General features: G+C 64.6%; 2 protein-coding genes across 2 annotated transcripts; one reads left to right on the forward strand and one right to left on the reverse strand.

The window, feature by feature from the left end:
* The first annotated feature begins 1,271 nt into the window (after positions 1 to 1,271).
* Positions 1,272 to 10,244, forward strand: LOC141998116 (class I histocompatibility antigen, F10 alpha chain-like). The gene is made up of 8 exons (XM_074970747.1): positions 1,272 to 1,326; positions 3,080 to 3,340; positions 3,947 to 4,222; positions 5,067 to 5,342; positions 5,569 to 5,673; positions 5,950 to 5,982; positions 6,892 to 6,924; positions 7,196 to 10,244. Exons 1-8 carry the CDS (start codon positions 1,272 to 1,274, stop codon positions 7,204 to 7,206), a joined length of 1,050 nt encoding a protein of 349 aa, XP_074826848.1. The 3' UTR covers positions 7,207 to 10,244.
* A 6,078-nt stretch (positions 10,245 to 16,322) lies between these two features.
* PSMB9 (proteasome 20S subunit beta 9) lies at positions 16,323 to 22,129 on the reverse strand. Its single transcript, XM_074970625.1, has 6 exons — positions 22,023 to 22,129; positions 18,850 to 18,917; positions 18,008 to 18,139; positions 17,778 to 17,907; positions 16,979 to 17,120; positions 16,323 to 16,493 (listed from the first exon to the last, which is right to left on the reverse strand). The coding sequence occupies exons 1-6, from the start codon at positions 22,071 to 22,073 to the stop codon at positions 16,366 to 16,368; spliced, it is 651 nt and encodes a 216-aa protein (XP_074826726.1). The 5' UTR covers positions 22,074 to 22,129; the 3' UTR covers positions 16,323 to 16,365.
* Positions 22,130 to 22,537: the final 408 nt, after the last annotated feature.

Genomic DNA, 22,537 nt, shown 5'->3' on the forward strand with positions numbered 1-22,537 from the left:
CGACCCCCCGGGGAGCTGGGCCTGTTCGCTGGGTTCGATCCAGCTGCCTTCTACTGCCTATGGGAAGGGGTGGGCACGGGGGTGGGGTGGGGTGGGGCAGGGGAGCGGGCACTGGGGCAGGGAGGTAGGGCTCAGGCAGGCAGAGCCGCAGCAGGACCGGCTGGGGGGCCAATGTGGAGCAGAGTCTCCCCACAATCCACCAGGAGCTTTGTTACTTGCTGTTGAGTTTGTGTGGAAGGTGCCCGGATGCCAGGGTGACGGGCAGCAGGATAAAACCCTGAGAGAGGCCCGGAGGCAGGGCCTGGAGCGATAGGATGGGTCAGTGGGGAAGGAGGACACAGGCAGGGTGAGGATTAAAGGCGGGGGGGGGCAGGGGAGTTAAGGAGCCAAGTGGCGTTGGAGGAGGAGCCCCATTTCCAAGGGGTTTTAGGGTCAGATTTACAAAGGGGAGGGGTTCGAAGGGGTTGAAGCAGGTTCGGGGCCTGACTCCTGTCGATTTCAAAGGAGTTACTAGCTATGGAGATCCGACACTAGGGCGCTAACCCCCCCGGGGGGCTCTGAAAGGTTAACACGGGGGGGGCTGGGAGCCAGGACTCCTGGGTTCTCTCCCCAGCTCTGGGATGGGAGTGGGGTCCAGTGGGTTAGAGCAGCGGGGGCTGGGAGCCAGGACTCCTAGGTTCTCTCCCCAGCTCTGGGATGGGAGTGGGGTCCAGTGGGTTAGAGCAGGGGGGGCTGAGAGCCAGGACTCCTAGGTTCTCTCCCCAGCTCTGGGGTGGGAGTGGGGTCCAGTGGGTTAGAGCAGGGGGGGCTGGGAGCCAGGACTCCTGGGTTCTCTCCAGGACTAAGGCTCCTAAATCACTTTGGAAAACGCCCCCTGGCAGCGCAGGGGGCAGGCTGAGGGGCAGGTGGGTCGTGTGAGCAGGTGGGGGGCGGCTCATTGGGGGGCGGGGGGGGGCTGGTGTGTGTCCTGTCTGAGCACAGAGGGTTCAGTTCTCTCCCCCCATCTCTGTGACTCTGTAACTGAAGTGCGGGGTGGGGGGAGGCCCCGGGACCCCGTGCCTGGGTGGGGCTGGGATGGGGGCTGGGGGTCCCGGGGCTGCCCCCCAGCTGTGCCGGAATCTCACTTCCTCCCTGGCCCGGCCGCGTGGGTCTGTCGCAATGGGCAGGACACGCCCGTGGTGCCCAATCCCCGCGGGGGGGGGGCGGCTCCCGGGGCCGACATCAGCCCTCCCCCGCCCCACACAGCACAGCGGGATCGCGCCCCACACGGCATGGGGGGCCCAGGCAGCCTCCTCCTCCTCCTCCTGCTGGGGGGCGCTGAGTCACGTGAGTAGGGGCAAACGGGGGGTTAACCCCTCCCCCAGGAGCGGGGGCTGGGAGCCAGGACTCCTGGGTTCTCTCCCCAGCTCTGGGAGGGAAGTGGGGGCTAATGGGTTAGAGCAGGGGGGGCTGGGAGCCAGGACTCCTGGGTTCTGTCCCCGGCTCTGGGAGGGGAGTTGGGTCCAGTGGGTTAAAGCAGGGGGGGCTGAGAGCCAGGACTCCTGGGTTCTCTCCCCAGCTCTGGGATGGGAGTGGGGTCCAGTGGGTTAGAGCAGGGGGCTGGGAGCCAGGACTCCTGGGTTCTCTCCCGAGCTCTGGGATGGGAGTGGGGTCCAGTGGGTTAGAGCAGGGGGGGCTGGGAGCCAGGACTCCTGGGTTCTCTCCAGGACTAAGGTTCCTAAATCACTTTGGAAAACGCCCCCTGGCAGCGCAGGGGGCAGGCTGAGGGGCAGGTGGGTCGTGTGAGCAGGTGGGGGGCGGCTCATTGGGGGGCGGGGGGGGGCTGGTGTGTGTCCTGTCTGAGCACAGAGGATTCAGTTCTCTCCCCCCATCTCTGTGACTCTGTAACTGAAGTGCGGGGTGGGGGGAGGCCCCGGGACCCCGTGCCTGGGTGGGGCTGGGATGGGGGCTGGGGGTCCCGGGGCTGCCCCCCAGCTGTGCCGGAATCTCACTTCCTCCCTGGCCCGGCCGCGTGGGTCTGTCGCAATGGGCAGGACACGCCCGTGGTGCCCAATCCCCGCGGGGGGGGGCGGCTCCCGGGGCCGACATCAGCCCCCCCCGCCCCACACAGCACAGCGGGATCGCGCCCCACACGGCATGGGGGGCCCAGGCAGCCGCCTCCTTCTCCTCCTCCCCCTCCTGCTGGGGGGCGCTGAGTCACGTGAGTAGGGGCAAACGGGGGGTTAACCCCTCCCCCAGGAGCGGGGGCTGGGAGCCAGGACTCCTGGGTTCTCTCCCCAGGTCTGGGAGGGGAGTGGGGGCTAGTGGGTTAGAGCAGGGGAGGGCTGGGAGCCAGGACTCCTGGGTTCTCTCGCTGGCTCTGGGGGATATTTCTCTGCCACAGGGAGGGCACAGTGGTATATTTCCCATGGTATTGGGGGAGGGATGGGAGGTACTGCCCAGGTGGGGGAGCGCCCGGCAGCAGTCTGGGGTGCCAGTGGATAGTGGGTGAGTTGTAGGGGGCTGGGAGCTCACTGGGGAGTTGGGGCCAGACCCACCCCCCGAGGGTGATGTCATCGGGCTGGGGCCGGACGTGGCCATGCTCAGCTGTGACAGCGACCCCCTCCCCACTGTTGTCGCCCCACATCTGCCCCATCCCCCCTCCACTCTCCCTGCAGCTCTGTGCTTGGCCTAGGGAATCAGGGCTCATGGGCTGTGCGGTGCAGGGCTGTCCTGCGGTGCTGGGGAAGGGATTTCCGTGTGTCTGTCCGTCTGTCCACTGGCTGTGTGTGTCTGTCCCTCCCTCCCTGCTGGGCATGCGTGTGTGTGTGTGTGCAGCGTCCGTGCCCACACACACACCCTCTGCCCCATTCTCAGCACGGCTGTTCACTCCCTACTGTGTGTCAGGTGCCCTGCAGTGCCCCCAGATGCTGGTGATTCCCCGTTTGCTCTGTGCTTCAGGAGATGAGTGCACTGTGCGTCAATCCCCCTTACAATTACATTGGGGGTCTCGGTGGAGCTGTGGGGACTGCTCTCCCGGCGTTTGGGGAGGGGGGTGCAGAGAGATCCCGCCAACACCTCCGCTCCCCCTCCCCCGCAGGGTCGCACTCCCTGCAGTACTTCCTGACGGCCGTCTCGGAGCCCGGCCCGGGGGTGCCCGAGTTCACCGTGGCCGGCTACGTGGACGGGCAGCGGTTCGTGGAGTACGACGGCGAGGCCCAGCAGATGCGGCCCCGGGCGCCCTGGATGCAGGCGGCCCAGCCCGAGGTCTGGGAGCAGGAGAACCGCGTCCACAAGGTGCGACAGGCCTGCTTCCGGGGCAAGGTGCGGAGCCACCTTCACCTCTACAACCAGAGCAGGGGTGAGTCGGCGCCCGCCCGCGGGCAGAGGGGCCGGGGGCACTGGGGTCGAGGAGGTGGAGGGAGGGGACCTGGAGCACTGCTCTGGGACCCAGGACTCCTGGGTTCTGTCCCCCAGCTCTGGGAGGGGAGTGGGGTCTAGCGGGTTAGAGAGGGGGTTGGGGCTGGGAGCCAGGACTCCTGGGTTCTAGCCCCAGCTCTTTTCCCCTGACCTGCTGAGTGACCTTGGCCAAGTCAGTTCACCTCCCTGTGCCTCAGTTTCCCCTCTGGTTTCTTGTCTCTTTGCCCTGTGAGCTGTTTGGGGGCAGGGACCGTCTCTCACTGGGTCTGTGCCGCGCCCCCAGTGGGCCGGGGCTCCCTACACCCCTCTCTGTTCCCGGGAATGGCCGGATCAGAACCAAGGTCCATGCAGCCCTGCCCGGCAAGGACCCCGCGGGGGCAGGGGAGGGCTGGCACTGAGGGGGACGCAGGGCAAGGCCCCTGGAGAGGGGCAGGCTCCCTGCCCAGCAGGCTCTGGGGGGGATCCAGGGAGGGGTCGGTCGCAGACCCAGCCGTGGTCCTGGCTCCGTGGGGTCCCCGTCCCAACCCCCCGGCTCTGCCCCGCCCAGGCTTCCACATCTTCCAGTACGCCTACGGCTGCGAGATCCGGGCCGACGGCAGCACCGGGGGCTTCCGGCGCTTTGGCTACGACGGGGGCGACTTCCTGATCTACGACGCCGCCCGGCACCGCTGGGAAGCTCCCGCCCGGGAGGCCGAGGCCACCCAGCGCCGGTGGAACGGGGACCCGGTCGCCCTGCAGTATTATCGCCACTTCCTGGAGCGGGAGTGCGGCGAGGCCCTGCACCGCTACCTGCAGCTCGGGCGGGGGGCGCTGGCCGGGCGGGGTGAGGGCGCTGGGGGGCGCTGGGGGGCGGGGAGAGGGCGGGGGGTACTGGGGGGCGGGGTGAGGGCGGGGGGCGCTGGCCGGGCGGGGTGAGGGCGCTGGGGGGCGGGGAGAGGGCGGGGGGTACTGGGGGGCGGGGTGAGGGCGGGGGGCGCTGGCCAGGCGGGGTGAGGGCGCTGGGGGGTGCTGGGGCGGCGGGGAAAGGGCAGGGGGCGCTGGGGGGCAGGGAGAGGGTGGGGGGTACTGGGGGGCGGGGGGCGCTGGCCAGGCGGGGTGAGGGCGCTGGGGGGCGCTGGGAGAGGGCGGGGAGCGCTGGGGGGCGGGGAGTACTGGGGGGCGGGGTGAGGGCGGGGAGAGGGTGGGGGGCGCTGGCAGGGTGGAGGGCACTGGCCGGGCGGGGTGAGGGTGGGGGCGCTGGCCAGGCGGGGTGAGGGTGCTGGGGGGGCGGGGTGAGGGTGGGGGCGCTGGGGGGCAGGGAGAGGGCAGGGGGCGCTGGGGGGCAGGGTGAGGGTGGGGGACGCTGGGGGGGAGGGGGAGGGCAGGGGGACTGGGTGGATAATAGGGGGTTCTGGCGAGGCAGGGGAAGGGGGGGGTGCTGGGGGGGAGGGGGAGGGCCGCCCTCGGGGCCGTGGGGCTGGGGGCAGGGACGTCCCTGATACTCCCTGACTTCCCATTTGGGGACACCCCTGCCCCAGGGATCCCCGGGGCCCCTCACTCCGGGTCTGTGTCCCCATCCGGGCCAAGGGAGGGACGCTGGGGCAGGTGCTGGTAATGGCTGGGGGGACCCGGGTGCTGCTCACTGGCCATGACCCTGCAGCTCCCCCTCTGCCCCCTCGTCTCCCCAGAGCGCCCGGTTGTGCGGGTCACCAGCAGAGACGCCCCCGGCGGCCTCACCACCCTCTCCTGCCGGGCCCACGGCTTCTACCCCCGGGACATCGCCGTGAGCTGGCTGAGACACGGGGGGGGCAGCGAGCAGGAGCCACGGCGAGGGGGGGTCCTGCCCAACGGGGACGGGACCTACCACGCCTGGGCCACGGTGGAGATCGACCCCCGGGAGAGAGGCCTGTACCGCTGCCGTGTGGAGCACGAGAGCCTGGCCGACCCGCTCGTCGTCGTGTGGGGTGAGGCCGGAAGAGAGGGGTGTTGGGGGGGGGGTGAGCCCCTGTGTGGGCACTGGGGACTGACCCTGTGATGGAGGAGGGGGGCTATGGGGCGCTGATGGGGGAGCGGGTGACTGACCCCTGTGCTGGGGGAGGGGGGTTATGGGGCGCTGGCGGGGGAGCAGGGAAGTGGGGTCTGTGGGGTCTCGCCGGGTTCCCTTCAGCCACTGTCCTGTCCCCGACACAGAGCCACCGTCCGACTCGTGGCTGGTCCCGGTGGTGGCGGGCACGATCCTGGCCCTGGGGGCAGTCGCCGTGCTGGTCGGCCTGGCCTGGAGGAGGAGGCAGTCAGGTACGGAGCCGGGGTGGGGGGACCCCCGGGCTGCCCCATGCCCTGTGGTGCAGCCCCAGCACTGGTGCCGTGGGCCTGCCCCGAGGGGGGCTGGCAGGGACACTGATGGGGGACTCAGGGAGGGAGCCAGCTGCTCACCCTGGGGTGTCTTTGGTCCCCTCCCCGCGTGCTGGGTTTATCCGGGGACCCCGAGTCCAAGTGTCCGTGCTGGGCCGGGCCCCGGAGAGCGACCAGAGCCAGCTCCTGCCCTCGCTGAAACCTGCCTTCTCCCCGCAGGGCCCAAGGCGGATCTGTACTCGCCGGCGCCGGGTGAGTGAGACGACCCCCGTGCCGGGCCGGGCACTGTCCATGTCCCCCCCACGGAGACCGGCCTGTCCTCGGTGCTGAGCTGTGCGGTGTGGGGCGAGCTGGGGAGCAGGGTCTGGGCACCACGAACGGCCTGAGGGTGCTGCTCCTGCCGGGATGGTCGCTGTCCTATGGGTCTCCCTGAAACCCGAACCCCACACCCAATCCCCGGGGCCCCTGGCGGGAGGTTCGCTCCCATGCACCTTCCCCAAATGCAGCCTGGAAATCAGGTGTCAGGGCCTGCCTGGGGGCGGGGGGGATTAACCCCTGGAACAGCTGGCCGCAGGCCAGGGGAATTCTCCGTCGCTGGCAGCGCGTAGCTCACCAGGGGGTGTTTGCTGCCGGATCTGCTCTGGGGATCATTGTGGGGCCGGTCGCTGGCCCGGGCTATACAGGACGGGGATGAGATGGTGCCTTCTGGCCTTGGACTCGGTGAAGGGGGCTGATGTTAGCAGCCCCCGCGACTTTAACTGCCCCCCATTAGTACACGCTGAGGTCCCGGGTCTCTGCCGTGACTGGTGCTACAGAAGGGCTGGGTGGGTGGGTGGAGCCGGGTACTTCGGTCTGGCATTGCACCGTGAGATCCTCAGGGCTGGACCAGCCTGGGGTGCTCCGCACGCCCAGTCCCGGTGCATTGTGGGGATTATTACCCCACAGCTGGGTCTGCCTGGTCCTGCCCGTGGTTGGCCCCTGTGGCTGGCCTGCTGGCCCCAGCCCACCTTCCCTGTCGGGGCTGGGCCATTTCTTTGCCTCTGTGTTGCAATCTGATCAGCCCCCGTTTGTTCTCCGTGGGGCTGGGAGGTGGGCGGCTGCGCCCAGGGGACCGCATCAAACCCCGCCAGACACTGACTCCCTTCCCTTCTCCCCCCACAGCCAGCGAGCATGGATCGGACACCTCCATCACCGGTACGTGGGGGGGACTCTGTCCCCGGGGACTCGGTGGAGACCCCAGGCCTGGCACCTCCTACAAACCAGCCCTGAGCTTCATGCCGGGGTGCTGAGTGCAGGGCCGGGTCCATCTCCCCTCTGCAGGGAGGGTGTCTCTGGGAGGGGGAGAGTTTGGGGTGGTCTCTCTGGGCAGTGGCCCCAAGGGGAGCCCCCCGGTGCCAGCCCCTCTCTGACCCGTTCAGACGCAGTTCGGGGTAGACCCTGACTCTCCCGTGTCTCCCTCCTGCAGCTCTAACGTAGCCGGTCGGAGCCAGAGAAGAATCCAGACAGTGAAGACACGGACTGACTGATCCCCACCTCTCCTCAGTGTTATTTCCCTGTTACTCCTTGCACAGGGCCTCGGAGCTGTGCCTGGTGCTTTGGTGAACAGCCCCACATCTCCTGAACCTCCAGCCTCCCTGGGACCCACTGCCGGGGGGCTGCCTGCCCTGTGCTCTGCGTGTCGGCCACGGGACACAAACTGGCCAGCCCTGATGGGCACGGCCAGCCCCATTCACTGCATGGTTTATTTAGTGTGTAAGCCCCTCGGGGCAGGGACCGCAGCCTCCGTATCTCTGGGGTGCAAGAAGCCCCCTCCCAGCAGCCACTGGGGAAGGGTTCTTCACATGGAAAAATCTCAATTTTGGGCCAAAAACTGAACTTTTGTTGAAAACCACAAAATTCCATGCGGCGAAGCTGCCGCAGTGCCTCGTGGGAGCTGGAGTTCGGGTGCCCTGTGCTCCCTCGGTGCAGCATGGGAATCCCTGCTGGTAGGATCAGCGTGGTCTGGGGGCCAGGACTCCTGGGTCCTATTCCCAGCTCTGCTGCTGGCTCGCTGCGTGATTCCCACCCCTGTTCTGTGCCTCAGTTTCCCCTTCTTGAAAATAGGGAAAATACTTTCGTTCCTGCCCTGGGGGGGTTGTGAGGGGTGCCTGTTACAGGGCCCAGAGTAGCAGCCGTGTTAGTCTGTATTCGCAAAAAGAACAGGAGGACTTGTGGCACCTTAGAGACTAACCAATTTATTGAGCATGAGCTTTCCTGAGCTACAGCTCACTTCATCGGATGCAAGTGAAACTCCCCTGCCACATTGCCAGGTCACCGCTCCCTGCTTCCTCACCGTTAGTCTCTGTTTAAAGCACTTTGAAGACTGTTTGTCCCAGCACCCAGCCGGGGAGGGGGAGGGTCCCGGCGCTGGCCGCACCGGGGGGACCCGCAGAACCGGGCTCAGACGTTTCCCTGGCTCTGACCCGCTGCCGTCACTGCCCCAGAACCGGGCACAAACTCCTCGCTCTGCCGTGTGCGTTGTCACAGGGATACAGACACGGCCCTTTCCGTGTCCTGCCCTGGGTGCGCGCGGGGGGCTCTGGGCGGCCCCTGGGCCGGCAGCTGCGGGCTCTGTCCGTGTCCGCGGCCAGGGGCCTGCAGCTGCTGTCTGGGTTCTCGTCGGCGTGAGACTGACCAGCTGGAGACTGTTACCCCTGCTGTTACAATCACCTCTTCATTCGCTATAAAAGTCGACACGAAATGAACCGAACGACCGGTTTTTACCTCGTGGAAGTGGAACGTTCGGCCGTGTCAGGCGGTAACGATGGAGCGGTTTGTTTGGCCTTTCCCCCCCCACGCAGTTCAGCGAGGTCGCCCCGTTCCCAGCATTTGATCGGCCACATTTCTGAATGCACCGAATTTTTGTTGGGTGGTTTCTAGCCCTGCTGGCGCCTGGCAACCACGACACCCCGAAGGGCTCGAACCCGAAGGGTATTTAAACAGAACCAGGATTTTGAAAAACCTCTCTGGGTTTTTTAAGCTGATCTCAAAGTGTCGGGGGGCCTGGCTGGGAGTTATGGATCCAGCCTCCCTCCTCGGCGACCCCCCCGTGGGGCTCTCGGGGCGGGCTCCTCAGCGGGTGGAGATCAGCATGGCCAGGCCGGGGGCGATGGAGCTGAGTTACCCCAGCAGGAGGGCTGGCCCATCGGTCCTGGCTATGCTCCGTCTCCCGCTGTGTGGCGTGATGAAACCCCCCCACCGCAACACACACACACACACACACCCCCGGCTCAGCCCGCAGGCGAACACAAACGCACCTTTCGGAACTTTTTACAAACTCGTGGTTTTGGGGGGCCCAACCCCTGGGGTTCAAATGCCGAGGGCTGACAATGCTGCACCCGCAGAACTGGACCCTGCCCTGCCTTGCGGGTGGGTTTCCAGCGCCAGCCTGCTTCCCACTCAGCATCCACACACGCCCCATTGGCTGGGCCCCTATGCGGCTGGGCGTCTCAGCTCACAGCTATGGGGGGCTGTACAGGGCCCCCTAGAGAAGAGCATGCAGCCTGCCTGGGGACGGGGTGCAAATCCCCTTGTGCCCCGCAGGGCCGGGATGCCGTACACCTGGATCTGAGCTGCCAATTACCGCACCTCACTTACTCTGGGGGAGGCTCACGCCCAGCTGATCTGGCTCTGAGCAGGGCCGAGAGGCACAGACCCAGCTACTCCTAATCAGACGGCACTCTGGGAGCGGCTAATCCAGATCAGCTCAGCACTGTGTTCGCACCTACTTCATGCGGCTCGTATTCGCTGACGCGTCGCCCTGGGCCGGGGTGGCTCATTCCAGCTTGTGCCGCAGCCATAACCCGCCCCAGCCCGTGGGCCGCTCCTGCCAGTCTCCGGGGCAGGGCAGATTGGGGTTAAATACCCCCAGGTTCAGCCAGCCGGGGCCAGTTTGCCGCTCCACGTGGCATCGCCCCGCCCTGCATTTCCTCGCCAGCTGGGCCCAGGCCGGCAGCAGAGAGCCCTGGCGAGGAAACGCAGGATGGGTCCATGCCAGCTCTGGGCCTGGCTGCCTGGGGATTTCCTGGCTACAGACCCAGCAAACAACCCGCCCTGATTAGCCACTAGAAGGAGCCCGCAGCCGCTTTATTGTGTGCCCGTGAGCCAGGGCCCTTTCCGAGAAATCACCCGGGAGAGGAGAAACCTTCCCTCGCTGGGCTCCAGAGGGGGCTGCTGCCTCGCCTAGCCCAGCCTGGGGCTTCCTCCAGCTGGGAGGGGAGCTGGGCTCGGGGGCGGCTGGGACAGAGAAATCCCCTGCACAGTGAAATCCCGAGAAATCCCCTGCTCCTCGCCCGCCTGCCCTGCCACGTTCACCCTGGGGCAGCGCTGGGATGGGAGACCCAGCACCCGCAGTAGCTGGGCATGGGGCATCCGGGGTAAATCGCAGAATTTTTAGGGGGCGTAATTCATGATGTTTTAACATGTGTGGCTGGTTATAGTGCGTATGAAGAGGTGACGTCTCAAGAGGGACTTGACGGAGAAGGTTGGCAGACTTGCTTGGGAAGTGTTGATAAAATACACTGTGGTGGGGGGGGAATATTGTAATTAGCTTGTGGAACTCACTGCCACAGGACATCACCGAGCCCAAGAACTAAGTAAAACGCACAAAGGGGATTGGCCATTTCTGTGGCTCACAGACTCTCCAGTGCTGGACTAGTTCATGCTGACAATGGGCAGGGATCTCAAACCTCGCACCGCAGGGCCTGAGCCAATCTCTGACAATCACAGGGCAGATTTTGTCCCACAGCTGCTCCTGCGGGCTCTGCTACTCACTCTGCCCTGGCTGGCGCTGGTCACCGGTGCAGACGGGAGCCTGGCCCGGAGGCCCCTGGCTCTGCCCTGACCGGCGCTGGTCACCGGGGCAGACGGGAGCCTGGGCTAAGTGGACGTGGGGTCTGATCCACTGTAGCAATCCCTGTGTGACGAAGTGGGACTGTTCTTAATGGTTCCTCCGAATATTGTGGGGGTGCCTCAATTTCCCCTATGCAGTTCTTAAGTATCTAGGTGGTGGGGTAAGGGTGTATGATCACTGCAGAGCCCTAGAGGGCAGGTGTGTGCAGGGGTCTGGACACAGAGAATGGCCGACACCCTGTTTCCTGGCAACTGATGGCCTGGGCCCTTCCCCCCTGCAAGGTGAGAGCTGAAGGGTTGGAGAACAAAGGAATCAGGTGACCTCCTGGCCCGGGAAAGGAACAAAGCCCAGAGGAGCGGGGGCTGGAGGGAGTTTCAGTTTGGGGCTGGCTGGGACATGGAGTGAAGTGCAGACATGGTTGTCTGAGTCACTGCCCCCCAAAATGGACCCAGCCGAGGGGTCCCGTTCTCTGCACCTGCAAGCTCTGTTTTAGACCATGTTCCTGTCGTCTAATAAACCTCTGTTTTATTGGCTGGCTGAGAGTCACGTCTGTCTGCGAAGCTGGGGTACAGGACCCTCTGGGCTTCCCCAGGAGCCCCGCCTGGGCGGACTCGCTGTGGGAAGTGCACGGAGGGCAGAGGATGCTGAATGCTCCGAGGTCAGATCCAGGAAGGTGGAAGCTGTGTGAGCTGTGTGTCCTGCAGACAGGCTGCTCACAGGAAGGCGACTGCCCCAGAGTCCTGACTGGCTTCATGGGGAGCAGTTCCAGAGCATCGCCCAGGGACTCCGTGACAACAGGTGGCAGCGGTGGGATGTACTGCTCCCCGTGGATGGCGCTTCCTGCAGTAAGTGACTGGGGAGCAGTAAAACGAAGGGGATTGATGAGGACCAGGCATGCTGAAGGCTCAGAGAGGAGCGGTTTCGGGGGGCGGTTAACCCCTGGGAGTGTGTGACCAGCGAGAAGGACTGTGCAGTAATGGGGTCACCCTGGGGGCTGCGGTGAGCAGTCTCAGGGGCGGAGGAGCCTGCGGCTTGGCCCTGGGAGACAGAAGGACTTTTGCAGTAACAGGGTTCCCAGGGGGATTGAAGCGAGCGGTCCCAGGGGCGGAGGAGTCTGCAGCTCGACCCTGGCAAAGAGGTGGTGACCTCGAGAAGGGCTGGCACACGAGGGGTTCTCCCTGGAGACCGTGGGGAGCTGAGAGCACACGGGCCTGTGAGTCCACAACAACTTGGGAGGAGCGGAGTGATGGCCTGTCACCGTCTCCTGAAGAAGGACATTGTAACCCTGTGCAGAAAGAGAGGGTTGAGCATTGGAAAGTTCACCAAAGCACAGTTAATCGTGCAGCTGGAGGAGGATGACCGCTCTAAGGGACAGATTCCTGACCCCAAATGGGGCTATAGCAGGATCTGGGAGCAGCTGGAGTAGTAGCCAGGCATCGCCAAGACTACTGTCCCCGACCAGACGAGGGTCTTCACGATCGGGTTCCCCATCCGGGGATCGGAGATGGATGGATTGGAGCTGAGTCCAAGAGAGCGAGAGGACCGTGAGAGACAGCGAGGGACCGAGAAAGAGCTGCAGAAGCAGCAGCAGCATGAACTGGCGGTGGGGGAGCGGAGAGGCATAGGGGACCTCCCCGGGGTGAGTGGGGATAGACCCCGGGGGGCCAGTTCCGCAGGGAACCTCGAGACTAAATTGCTGCCCCTGGTTAAGGAGGGGGGGGGATGTGGATGCCCACCTCACTGCCTTTGAGCAGGCTGGAGATTTGAACCAGGGGGACCCTGCGGAAAAGCCCCGGTGTCTAGCTCCCTTGCTGGGTCCCAAGGCCATAGACTCCGTCAGCCAGATGGGTGGGGAGGTGGACAGGCTCCCACTCCTGACCCCAACCTATACGTCTGTGTGGAGTTTCCTGGGGTCAGGCCCCTCGGACCTCCAGCGGGAGCGGAAGGTGACGGTCAATGGGGAGACATTTCTGGGGTGGCGAGATCCTGGGACAGAGAGAACCGTTGTCAGGCGCTGGGTGGTGCAGCCTCAGATGCTGAGGGGCTGTGTGAGCTGGGTGAGGGTCCCAGGGACGAAACCCCTCGCCCTGCCTATGGCCCAGATCCCTGTGCAGACACAGGAGGGGTCGGGCTGGCTGGTTGTTGGGGTGCTCCAGGATACCAGCTGCAAGACCCTGTTGTGGGATGACTGTGTCTCTTTAGGATAGGATCCAGGCCCTGCTCCTGTAACGGCTGAGGGTTTGAATTTGAATCCAGGGAACCAGTCGGTGGAGAGGGAAATGGTCAGTGAAAATGCAGATGACCTGGCTGGCAGGGGGAGGAGCTGCTCGGCTCAGGCTACCTGCCTGCTTGTAACCAGACCCCTGGGGCTCCCCGCCCCCCTTGCACACTGGAGAGGGGGCTCACGCTGGCTCTGATGCTGTGAGGAAAGCAGGGAGCTCGCTGCCTACCCCCACTGGGACAGCAAGGGCAGCGCTGAGCACAGTGGGAGCTGAGACCCCAGCAGAGGGGTGGGGGGAGACACAGGCAGGGCAAGGGATCTGTTGGGAGTGGCAAGGTGCTTGGTAAGGAAAGTCTGGATGAGCCTAGGCAGCCTTGTGAGCTGATGGCTTTGTCTAGTCAGCAGTGGGGGAAGGCGAGGAGAGTGGAAGATGAGTGTCCCTGGACCTTACCTGTTAGCTGGGTGGAGAATTGGGACAGTGAAGGAAACGTGCCTGTGTCTGTCAGGGGTATTGACTTGCCTATGGAGGGAGCTACCCTGATCTCCAAGCAGTTGTCTGTGACCAGCCTTGTGTGCTGGGACAAGGGGAATGAGATCCCAAGCTGTGTGTCTGGGAAAGGAGAAAGTGTGTCCGGCTCTTCTTGGTCTGTGGAGCAGACAGAAGGGGCCTTGCAGCCTGTGATGGTTGAGCATCGTGCAGTTGTCTCAGAGCTGGTTCTGGATTCAGCTAAAGCCCAGGAAGGGAATGGTCCTAAGTTTGTGTCTGCTCAGGAGAATGGCCCTGTAACTAGGTCGCATCCAGTTAGTGTCTATGTAAAATCCCAGAGCCCAGACAATTCTGGTGCTTGTATTTTGCCTGTTGCTAGTGTGTTGTTGGGAAAGGGTGTCGCAACTCTGTCTAATCAGGGTGAGATCCCAGCCAGGGCACAAGGAGAGCATGAAGGTGTGTGATTATGTTACTGACTGAGGGTGTGGAAACCTGTAGCAAGAAGGAAAAGATTCCTGAACTTGTGTGTGGCAAAGGGAAGGAGAATGCTTCTGACCATTTATCTAGGAAGTCTGTCAGTTTGCCTGAAAGGGGATTGTGTAGGAATCCACCGGACGGGCCAGAGGTAATTCTGGATGTAAGGGAGACCCAGAAAGAGTCTGTTGTTGCTCAGGAACGTGTTCCTCTAGAGCAAGCCCTAGGTAAAGAGGGTAAGAGCAGAATTTCTGGGAGGGGTGAATTGTTGCATAGAAAAGCCCTAGGGAAAGGAATCCTCATGGAGTCTTTGCAAGCAGTTTACTGCAACTGAAGGGTGTGAAAGTGATTTAATCAAGAAAGTTTCAGTTCCTAACAGCCAGAAATTTTCTGTTGTGAATGGATCCACTGACTGTCCTGTTGAAAGACCCAGTGTGGATAGCTTTGAGAAGGTCTCAGATGGAGTGAAAGCTGTTAAGAAACTTAAACAGTCCTATAACCAAGTGGCTGTGTTTGGCCAGCTTGTTGGGGAGAAGACCCAATCCAAGTTTGACCCCCTGGGGTTTTGGGGTGGCCAAAGGGCACGGGCCGCAGAAACCTTCCCACATGCGGCCTGCGAGTGCTATCGACCACCCCCGACCTAAGGGAGGGCGTGAAACTGGAAGGGCCTGGTGTAACTCCTACCAAGGAATGGCAGAGACGCTGGGGCATCCATGGGAACGTTGGTGGCTTCGAACTTCCCCAGGTCACCGGCTAAAGTGACCCCGCTCAGTTCGATCTCGAAGGGGGAGAGATGTGACGAAGTGGGACTGTTCTTAATGGTTCCTCCGAATATTGTGGGGGTGCCTCAATTTCCCCTATGCAGTTCTTAAGTATCTAGGTGGTGGGGTAAGGGTGTATGATCACTGCAGAGCCCTAGAGGGCAGGTGTGTGCAGGGGTCTGGACACAGAGAATGGCCGACACCCTGTTTCCTGGCAACTGATGGCCTGGGCCCTTCCCCCCTGCAAGGTGAGAGCTAAAGGGTTGGAGAACAAAGGAATCAGGTGACCTCCTGGCCCGGGAAAGGAACAAAGCCCAGAGGAGGGGGGGCTGGAGGGAGTTTCAGTTTGGGGCTGGCTGGGACATGGAGTGAAGTGCAGACATGGTTGTCTGAGTCACTGCCCCCCAAAATGGACCCAGCCGAGGGGTCCCGTTCTCTGCACCTGCAAGCTCTGTTTTAGACCATGTTCCTGTCGTCTAATAAACCTCTGTTTTATTGGCTGGCTGAGAGTCACGTCTGTCTGCGAAGCTGGGGTGCAGGACCCTCTGGCTTCCCCAGGACCCCGCCTGGGCGGACTCGCTGTGGGAAGCGCACGGAGGGGCAGAGGATGCTGAATGCTCCGAGGTCAGACCCAGGAAGGTGGAAGCCGTGTGAGCTGTTTGCCCACCGGACAGGCTGCTCACAGGAAGGCGACTGCCCCAGAGTCCTGACTGGCTTCATGGGGAGCAGTTCCAGAGCATCGCCCAGGGACTCCGTGACACCCTGTGTTCCTTGATAATAATCCCCTTTGTTCCTGTCCCCTACCCCATGTGTGTCCTTGTGGGGCTGCCCCACTCACTCCAGGAAACAGATTTGGTTCCCTTTTCCTCCCCGTTAGATAGCAAGAGGGATCCCGGAGCTGCAGCTTTGGGGTTGTGATAAGATGGCCGATGTTCATCTGGTGGGTCCTGCACTTTTCTTGGCGGGGAGCTAAGATGCCACCCTTTGCCCCTGTTCTTGGGGCATCGATGGCCCCGCTAGTGGCCCAGGAAGGTGGTAAAGGAGGGAAGCAGGGGAGGGGTCTGGGTTTGCTTGAGCCCCAGCCCCTCTCAGCCCCTGCGGGTTCTTACCCTCATCCCCCTTGGCTAGGGAACCTGCAGTCCTTAGACACTGGGGAAGGGCATCTCCCTCCCCTCCTGGGCAGGGTCCCCCCCCTTACTTCAGTTCTCTGATTTTCCAGGTCTCACAGCACCCCTCTAAGCTCTAGTCCTCTCTCCTTCCTCCTCTCTCTCTGTCTGCCCGAAGCAGGGGGGTTTATTAGGTTCCTAACAGGGCCTTAATTGACCCAATTAACCTGCAGCCACCTTCCCTAGTCTACAGGGAACCACGCCTCAATTAGCCTTGAGCTGATATATTTCCCCTCTCGCACTCTCCCACTGCTCCCTGGCCTCTCTGTATCCCAGGGGCACAATGACCCAGCGCTGGTGTAGGACGTGCACAAACACGACCCCGGGCGCTCCCCGAGCCTGGCTGGGGGAACAGAGCTGGGACCCGTCTATCGCAGCCCGGGGGTTGGCAGGTGTCGGGAGCGGGGTGATAAGAGGCTGGTTTGTAAAAGGCCCCCGGGGAGTTGCAGGGAGTGGGCCACGGGGGGAGCTGGGGTACAAATCTCTAAGGTGGGTGTAAATCAGGATAGCTCTTCATGGCTCCGCTCTGATCTACACCCTCCGGGCTCCGGCCCTGTGTATCCGCCCAAGGAGTCTCGCAGGCCGCTGGCGCTCGGAGAGGTTTATTGGGTATAAAAGAGGGGCCGGCCCAGAACTCATTCGTCGTAGAACTTGGGGATCTCGTCCCCCAGGAACACCTGCTCCACGGCGCCCGACTTGGTGATGGTGACGAGATAAATAACCCCCCCGCTGGAGCCGTCCCGGCTCATCGCCAGGGCAATGGCTGGGGGAGAGAAACGAGGGGTTAGTGAATCGGTGCCAGTAGTGGGGAGAGGCCCCATGTCCCGTTCCCTGCCCCCGAGCCAGCCGGTCCCTGCCCCGGGGCCGGATCACAGACAGCAGCCCCCAAAGGGGAGAGGCCCTGTGTCCCGTTCCCTGCCCCCTGAGCCAGCTGGTCCCTGCCCTGGGGCCGGATCACAGACAGCGGCCCCTAGAGGGGAGAGGCCCCATGTCCCGTTCCCTGCCCCCCGAGCCAGCCGGTCCCTGCCCTGGGGCTGGATCACAGACAGCAGCCCCCAAAGGGGAGAGGCCCCGTGTCCCGTTCCCTGCCCCCTGAGCCAGCCGGTCCCTGCCCTGGGGCTGGATCACAGACACCGGCTCCTAGAGGGGAGAGGCCCCGTGTCCCGTTCCCTGCCCCCTGAGCCAGCCGGTCCCTGCCCTGGGGCCACCGCGCCCTGGACCTGCCTCACCCCACCCAGGAGCAGGTACCGTTCTTGGTGAACTGGCGACACTCCTCTGGAGTCATCCCGGGCTTGTAGGCTGCATCCACGTAACCATAAATGTAGCTGCTGCCGGACCCGCCGATGGCAAAGGGGTGGCGGGTGAGCATCCCCCCCAGCGTCCCGTACACCTGGGGGAGCGAACGCACGCCGGGTGAGAGCCCAGGCCCGGTGCGGGCCGGGGGGTTGGGGCGTCACGGACGGGGGGCGACTGACGCTGCCGTTCAAGGCACTGACCGCGGTAAAGACCGGCCGTTCCCTCGACCCCCTGCCGGGTGTCAGGGTGGGCGTCTCTCCTTACTACCCGGCATGGCACGGACCCACAGCCAGGCCTTGGGAGCCTCCCGGGGCCACGTGAGCATCGATGGGGCAGGAGGCTCTGGGTTCAGGTCCCCCCGGGGTGCTGGCCTGGCTCCCGGCGGCGGGTGACCTGCCCAGCCGTGGCCAAGGGAGGGAACGAGGACACGTTAATGGGGTGTTTTTCCCAAGCCTGGCCGGGGCGAGGGGCCACGGAGCCCAGCGGGGAAGCGACCGGGATGCACCCGGGGGCAGGTCTCCTTGCCCGGCTGGCGGGTGAGATGCAGGAGCTCAGCCCCACTGGGGGCGGTTAATGCTTCGCCCCCTTTCCATCACCCGGGGGGTCAGGGCCCCTTTGCACCCTGGGCGTAGCTTGTTCTGGGGCATTAACCGGTTCGGCTGGGACGCTGCAGGGAGACGGGGATGGGCCAAGGGGAGGGGAGATGGTCACGGTCCAGAGATCCGCCCCCCAGCTGTCAGCCCCCCCTCACCTGCCCCCCTTTCTTCCGGTCCCATCCCGCCACCATGAGATGCGCCGACAGCTCCTCCTTGTACTTGTAGCTGACGCCCTTCACCAGGCTGGCGGCCGCCAGGACCAGCGGGGCCTCGTCCATGTCCAGGCTGGGGAGAGGAACGGGGGGGTCAGTGACCACAGGAGGAGCCGCCCCCCACAAGGGGCCATGCGAGCTCCAGCCGGCGCCCCCCCCGGCCTCCCCCCTACCTGTGCAGCTCCAGCTGGTAGTGCGCCATGTCCGCGACGGCTTGGGCGTCGGCGGCGGAGCCGGAGAGAGCGCAGTAGATCCGCTCGTGCAGCGGGGCCAGCTTATCGAAGACCCGGTTCACCACGGCCTCCCTGGGGGCGAGAGTCCGGAGCCCAGCGTGAAATCCGGAGCCCCGAGCGCAGAACCGGAGTCCGACCCGGGCGCCCAGACTCAGAATCCAGGACCGGCCCTGGTCGCAGACCCCCTGTGCTGGGGTGGGACACGCGCCCACCCCCTGCTCTAGTGTAAGGCAGGGAAAGGGTTAACGACCTGCAAACCCCAGTCCTGCTCCCCCCGCCCCGCAGAGAGAGGCTGCACCTGGGCTCTGAGCAGGGGCAGGCCTGGCTGTGGGGTCTTCACTGGAGAACCAGGGCTGGAAGCCGGGGTGTGTGTGGACGCCCTGGGAGGCTGCTCCGGGCTGCTGCCGAGAGCCTGGGAGTGGGGTCTGTGCAGGGAGACGGTTCCCGGGGACGGAGGCTCTAGTCCGGCTGGAGATCTCGGCTGGGCCCCAGGGGAGGCCGAGGGACTGAGGACAGGAGCCAGGTGGAGCGGGGTGGGGCTGGGACGTGCGCCCAGCTAAGGCAGGGTCTGAAGCACAAACTCCAGGTGGGAACCAGGACCCCCAGGGAGCAGCGACCAGGCAGCCAGGGGACGGGGAGAAGCTCAGACAGCCCCTCACAATGGGGCACGGTCCAGCCAGTGTCCCTACGCGGGGGAGCGAGAGAGATTCCCTCTATTCACCGGGGACCGGAACGCCCGTCTGCACGGGGGGCCTGTCAGCTGGGTGAGGCCCGGCACTTACCCCGCAGAGACCCTGGAGTCGGAGCCCACCACGACCCCGCCGTCAAACTCCACCGCCATGATGGTCGTCTGGGGAAAGGGAGGAGACAGGGGTTCAGTGCAGGGACCCTCAGAGCCCGGGGGAGACGGAGGGTCACCCCACACCCTGCAGGGAGCCGGCACAGGGCTCCTGGGGGGTCCAGGGCTCCCCCCTAACCAGGGGCTGGTGGGGCTGCTGGCAGAGAGCGTAACTGACCCTCACACTGCGACTCTACTGGGGGGGAAAGGGGAGCCAGGACTCCTGGGTTCTATCCCAGCTCTGGGAGGGGAGTGGGGTTTAATGGGTTAGAGCGGGGGGGCTGGGAGCCAGGACTCCTGGGTTCTCTCCCAGCTCTGTGTGGGAGTGAAACCGGGGCCCTAGACGGGAAAGCCCCTTATCGTGTTCTCTGGCCCAGCCGGTCCCGTCCAGCCCACGGCTCAATGGGATCAGACGGGGGTGGCTCTGGGATTTGCTCACACATGGCAAAGGGCCGGTTGCGACGTGTGACAACGGCCTGGCCTGGCAGCCGGGTACAGAGTCCTGGGGCTGGCAGCGCCGGGGGTGGGGGTGGCTCCCGCACCTGCTGCCCGCAATGGGCAGGTGCAGAGGGCGGCGGCTGCGTTACCGATCCAGGGTTTACACCAGGGAGCGCCCAGCTAGGGCGCCAGGTTCGGGGCGATGTGGGGGGGGGCACACGGCGCCTCCCAGCCAGAGTCCCCCATTCCCAGGCCACTGGTCTGACCCAGGCCACCTGCTCCACTGGGGAGCAATACGAAAATAGTCATTTTGGGGGGTGGGGGTGGAGAGACTATGACTGTGTGGCCCAGTGGTCAGGGCCCCCACCTGGGAGGGGGAGGCCCTGGGGCCAGTTCCCCGTTCGCTATTTATTCAGAGGGCAACAGCTGCGAAGGAGAGAGGGAGGGAGCCCCCCACCCCAGAACAGCCTGTAGCCCAGTGGTTAGACCAGGGGTTCTCAAACTGGGGGTCGGGACCTCTCAGGGGGCCACGAGGTTATTACATGGGGGTCGTGAGCTGTCAGCCTCCACCCCAAACCCCGCTTTGCTTCCAGCATTTATAACCGTGTTAAATATTTGTAAATGTGTTTTTAATTTATAAGGGGGGGGTCACATTCAGAGGTTTGCCGTGTGAAAGGGGTCACCCATACGGAACTGGGTTACAGCTCTCCACAGGGGAGACCCTTGTTCAAATCCCTTCTCCCCCCCAGAACCTGTTCCCCCCACATCTCCGGGGTGTGCACGAACTGCTGGGCTAGAAGCTATGGGGGGGCACCCCATGCCCCTGCTCTAGCTGGATTTGGAAAGGGACCCGATCCAATAAGCAGCCTCGGTGAAGGCCCCCTGGCTCGGGCCCCGCACCTCAGTTAGGCAGCTGAGTGCCGCCCCTCCCGGGTTCGTGGTTAGGTGGGAACCGGGTGTCTGGGGGTGGGGAGGGTGCAGGGCGCAGGCCCAGAGGCAGGGACATCCGCGCCATGGGGACTGTTACTCTGAGGAACGCGGGCGCCCAGGGAGTTTAGGCGCCGACAGGGCGAGGTGGGAGGTGGGTGGATCGCAGAGGAGCTGGGTGCCCAGGTCGGAGGGTTGGGCAGCCAAGTGCTTTCCCGGATCCCCCCGGGAGTCTCACTCCCTAGTAGATTTTCTAGCCCTTTAATTCATCTCGTGGCTCTTCTCTGAGCCCTCCTGCAATTTATCCCCAGCCTGTGGGCCCCAGACCCAGGATCCCAGCCGTGGTCGCACCAGGGCCAAATCCTGGGGGGAAAATCCCCCCCCTGTGCCAGCTCGAGATTCCCCTCTTGATCTGTCCCACTGGCTCCTCTGTCCACCAGTGCAGCACTGGGAGCTGCTGGTGAGCTCGTTATCCACCACCGCGGCCCCACGTCTCAAATGCCTTCATTTGTTAATCCTCAACTGACCCACCTCTCTGTGTGAGGGTATTTTACACGGGGAACTGAAACACAGCCAGGGAGAGAACCCAGGAGTCCTGGCTCCCAGCCACCCGCTCTAACCCACCAACCCCCCCTCCCCTCCCAGAGCTGGGGAGAGAACCCAGGAGTCCTGCCTCCCAGCCCCCCTGCTCTAACCCACCACCCCCCACTCCCCTCCCAGAGCTGGGGAGAGAACCCAGGAGTCCTGGCTCCCAGCCCCGCCCTGCTCTAACCCACCAGCCCCCCTCCCCTCCCCGAGCTGGCACCACCAGGCTGCCTGCGGCTCTTGGCTTTCATTGACAGACCAAGGAAGTTTCTCGCCCTCGTGGCTGGCGAACATGTGGAAAGTGCGAGCGGGAGCCGGGGGCCCAGAGGACACACGGACTCTCTGTCCCTTAGTGTTTAACAGATCTCAGGGTCTGTGAACGTTTCGGGTGGGCAGTTCTGTACACTGGGGTGGGGACATTTGGGGGTTTCAAGGAGGCACGTCTGGGGGTACAGCAGGGGCATATGGGGGCGCAGCAGGGAGACATAGTGGGTTGCAGGGGCACATGGGAGCCAGGACTCCTGGGTTCTATTCCTGATCTCTGGGGAGGGAGGAGGGTCTGCAGTAGGGGCATATGGGATGGAAGGAGGGGAAATGGGACCCTGGAAGGAGGGACCTGTAGGGGGAGCAGCAGGGAGGGGGTGATGGGGTTAGGCGGCAGAGATGGAATGGGGAGTGGAGGGGCAGCAGGGGGGGCACATGGGGCGGCGGGGGGATGGAGGGGGCACATGGGGGGCAGCGGGGGAGATGGGGCCGGCAGAGACAGGACGGGGGGGGATGGAAGGGGCACATGGGGTGCAGCAGGGGAGATGGGGTTAGCCAGCAGAAGACGGGACAGCGGGAGATGGGGGTGGAGGGGCACATGGGGAGCAGCAGGCGGGTCCCAGCCGACCCCCCCGAGCTCCTTTTAGGGTGTCAATGGGAAAAGTTCGCGCAGCCCGCGGCACATGGAAAGCGAAAGCGGCTCGGAGCCTGGCCGGGGGGGACAGGGAGGAGGCTGAGCCGCCCGGATCCCGCAGCCCCCGGGGCCCCCGAGCCGGGCAATGCCCCTGCGGGGCCCGATCCGAGCCTGGCAGCCCCTAGGACAATTAATGGGGCGCCCCCACTTTACCCCCCCGGGATTCCCCCCTGTCCCCCCCCCAGCGGATCCCCCCCGGCCCCACTTACCCCCGTGCGGACCTCCCCGTCCGCCCAGCTGGGCCCCCCGCAGCCCGCCATGGTGCAGCGACCCCGGGAGCGAAGCACCAGCGCCCGGGACAGCTCCGGGACCAGCCGCGCCCGCCCCGCCCTCCCTGCAGCGCCGCCCAGCGCCGCCAGGGGGCGGCGGACACCCAGCGCCGCTGGGAACCTCTCCAGCCCCGCTCTGCCTGGCAACAGGTGATGCCCGGGCCGGGGGGGCGGGGCTGGGACTCCTCCCTCCCGGCGTCCCAAGCCGCTTCGCCATCGATCATCCGCTGGGAGAGGGGCAGGGCTGGGCCCGGACACCGGGTGAGGGGCGGGTACGGCCCTGCCTGCCCCGGGCCATACAGGAGCCGCTGGGTGGCTGCATTGGTGGGGGGCTGGGCCAGGCAGCCGTGGGGACCCCTAGGACCGTGCCCACCCCCAGCATCTCACCGGGTACAGCGGGGGGTCCTGTCCCCCGGGGGCAGGATGGGGGGCAAAGCGAGCCCACCCCATAGCAG

The sequence above is a fragment of the Natator depressus genome, chromosome 14 (assembly GCF_965152275.1).
Source record: "Natator depressus isolate rNatDep1 chromosome 14, rNatDep2.hap1, whole genome shotgun sequence".
Lineage (NCBI taxonomy): Eukaryota > Metazoa > Chordata > Testudines > Cheloniidae > Natator > Natator depressus.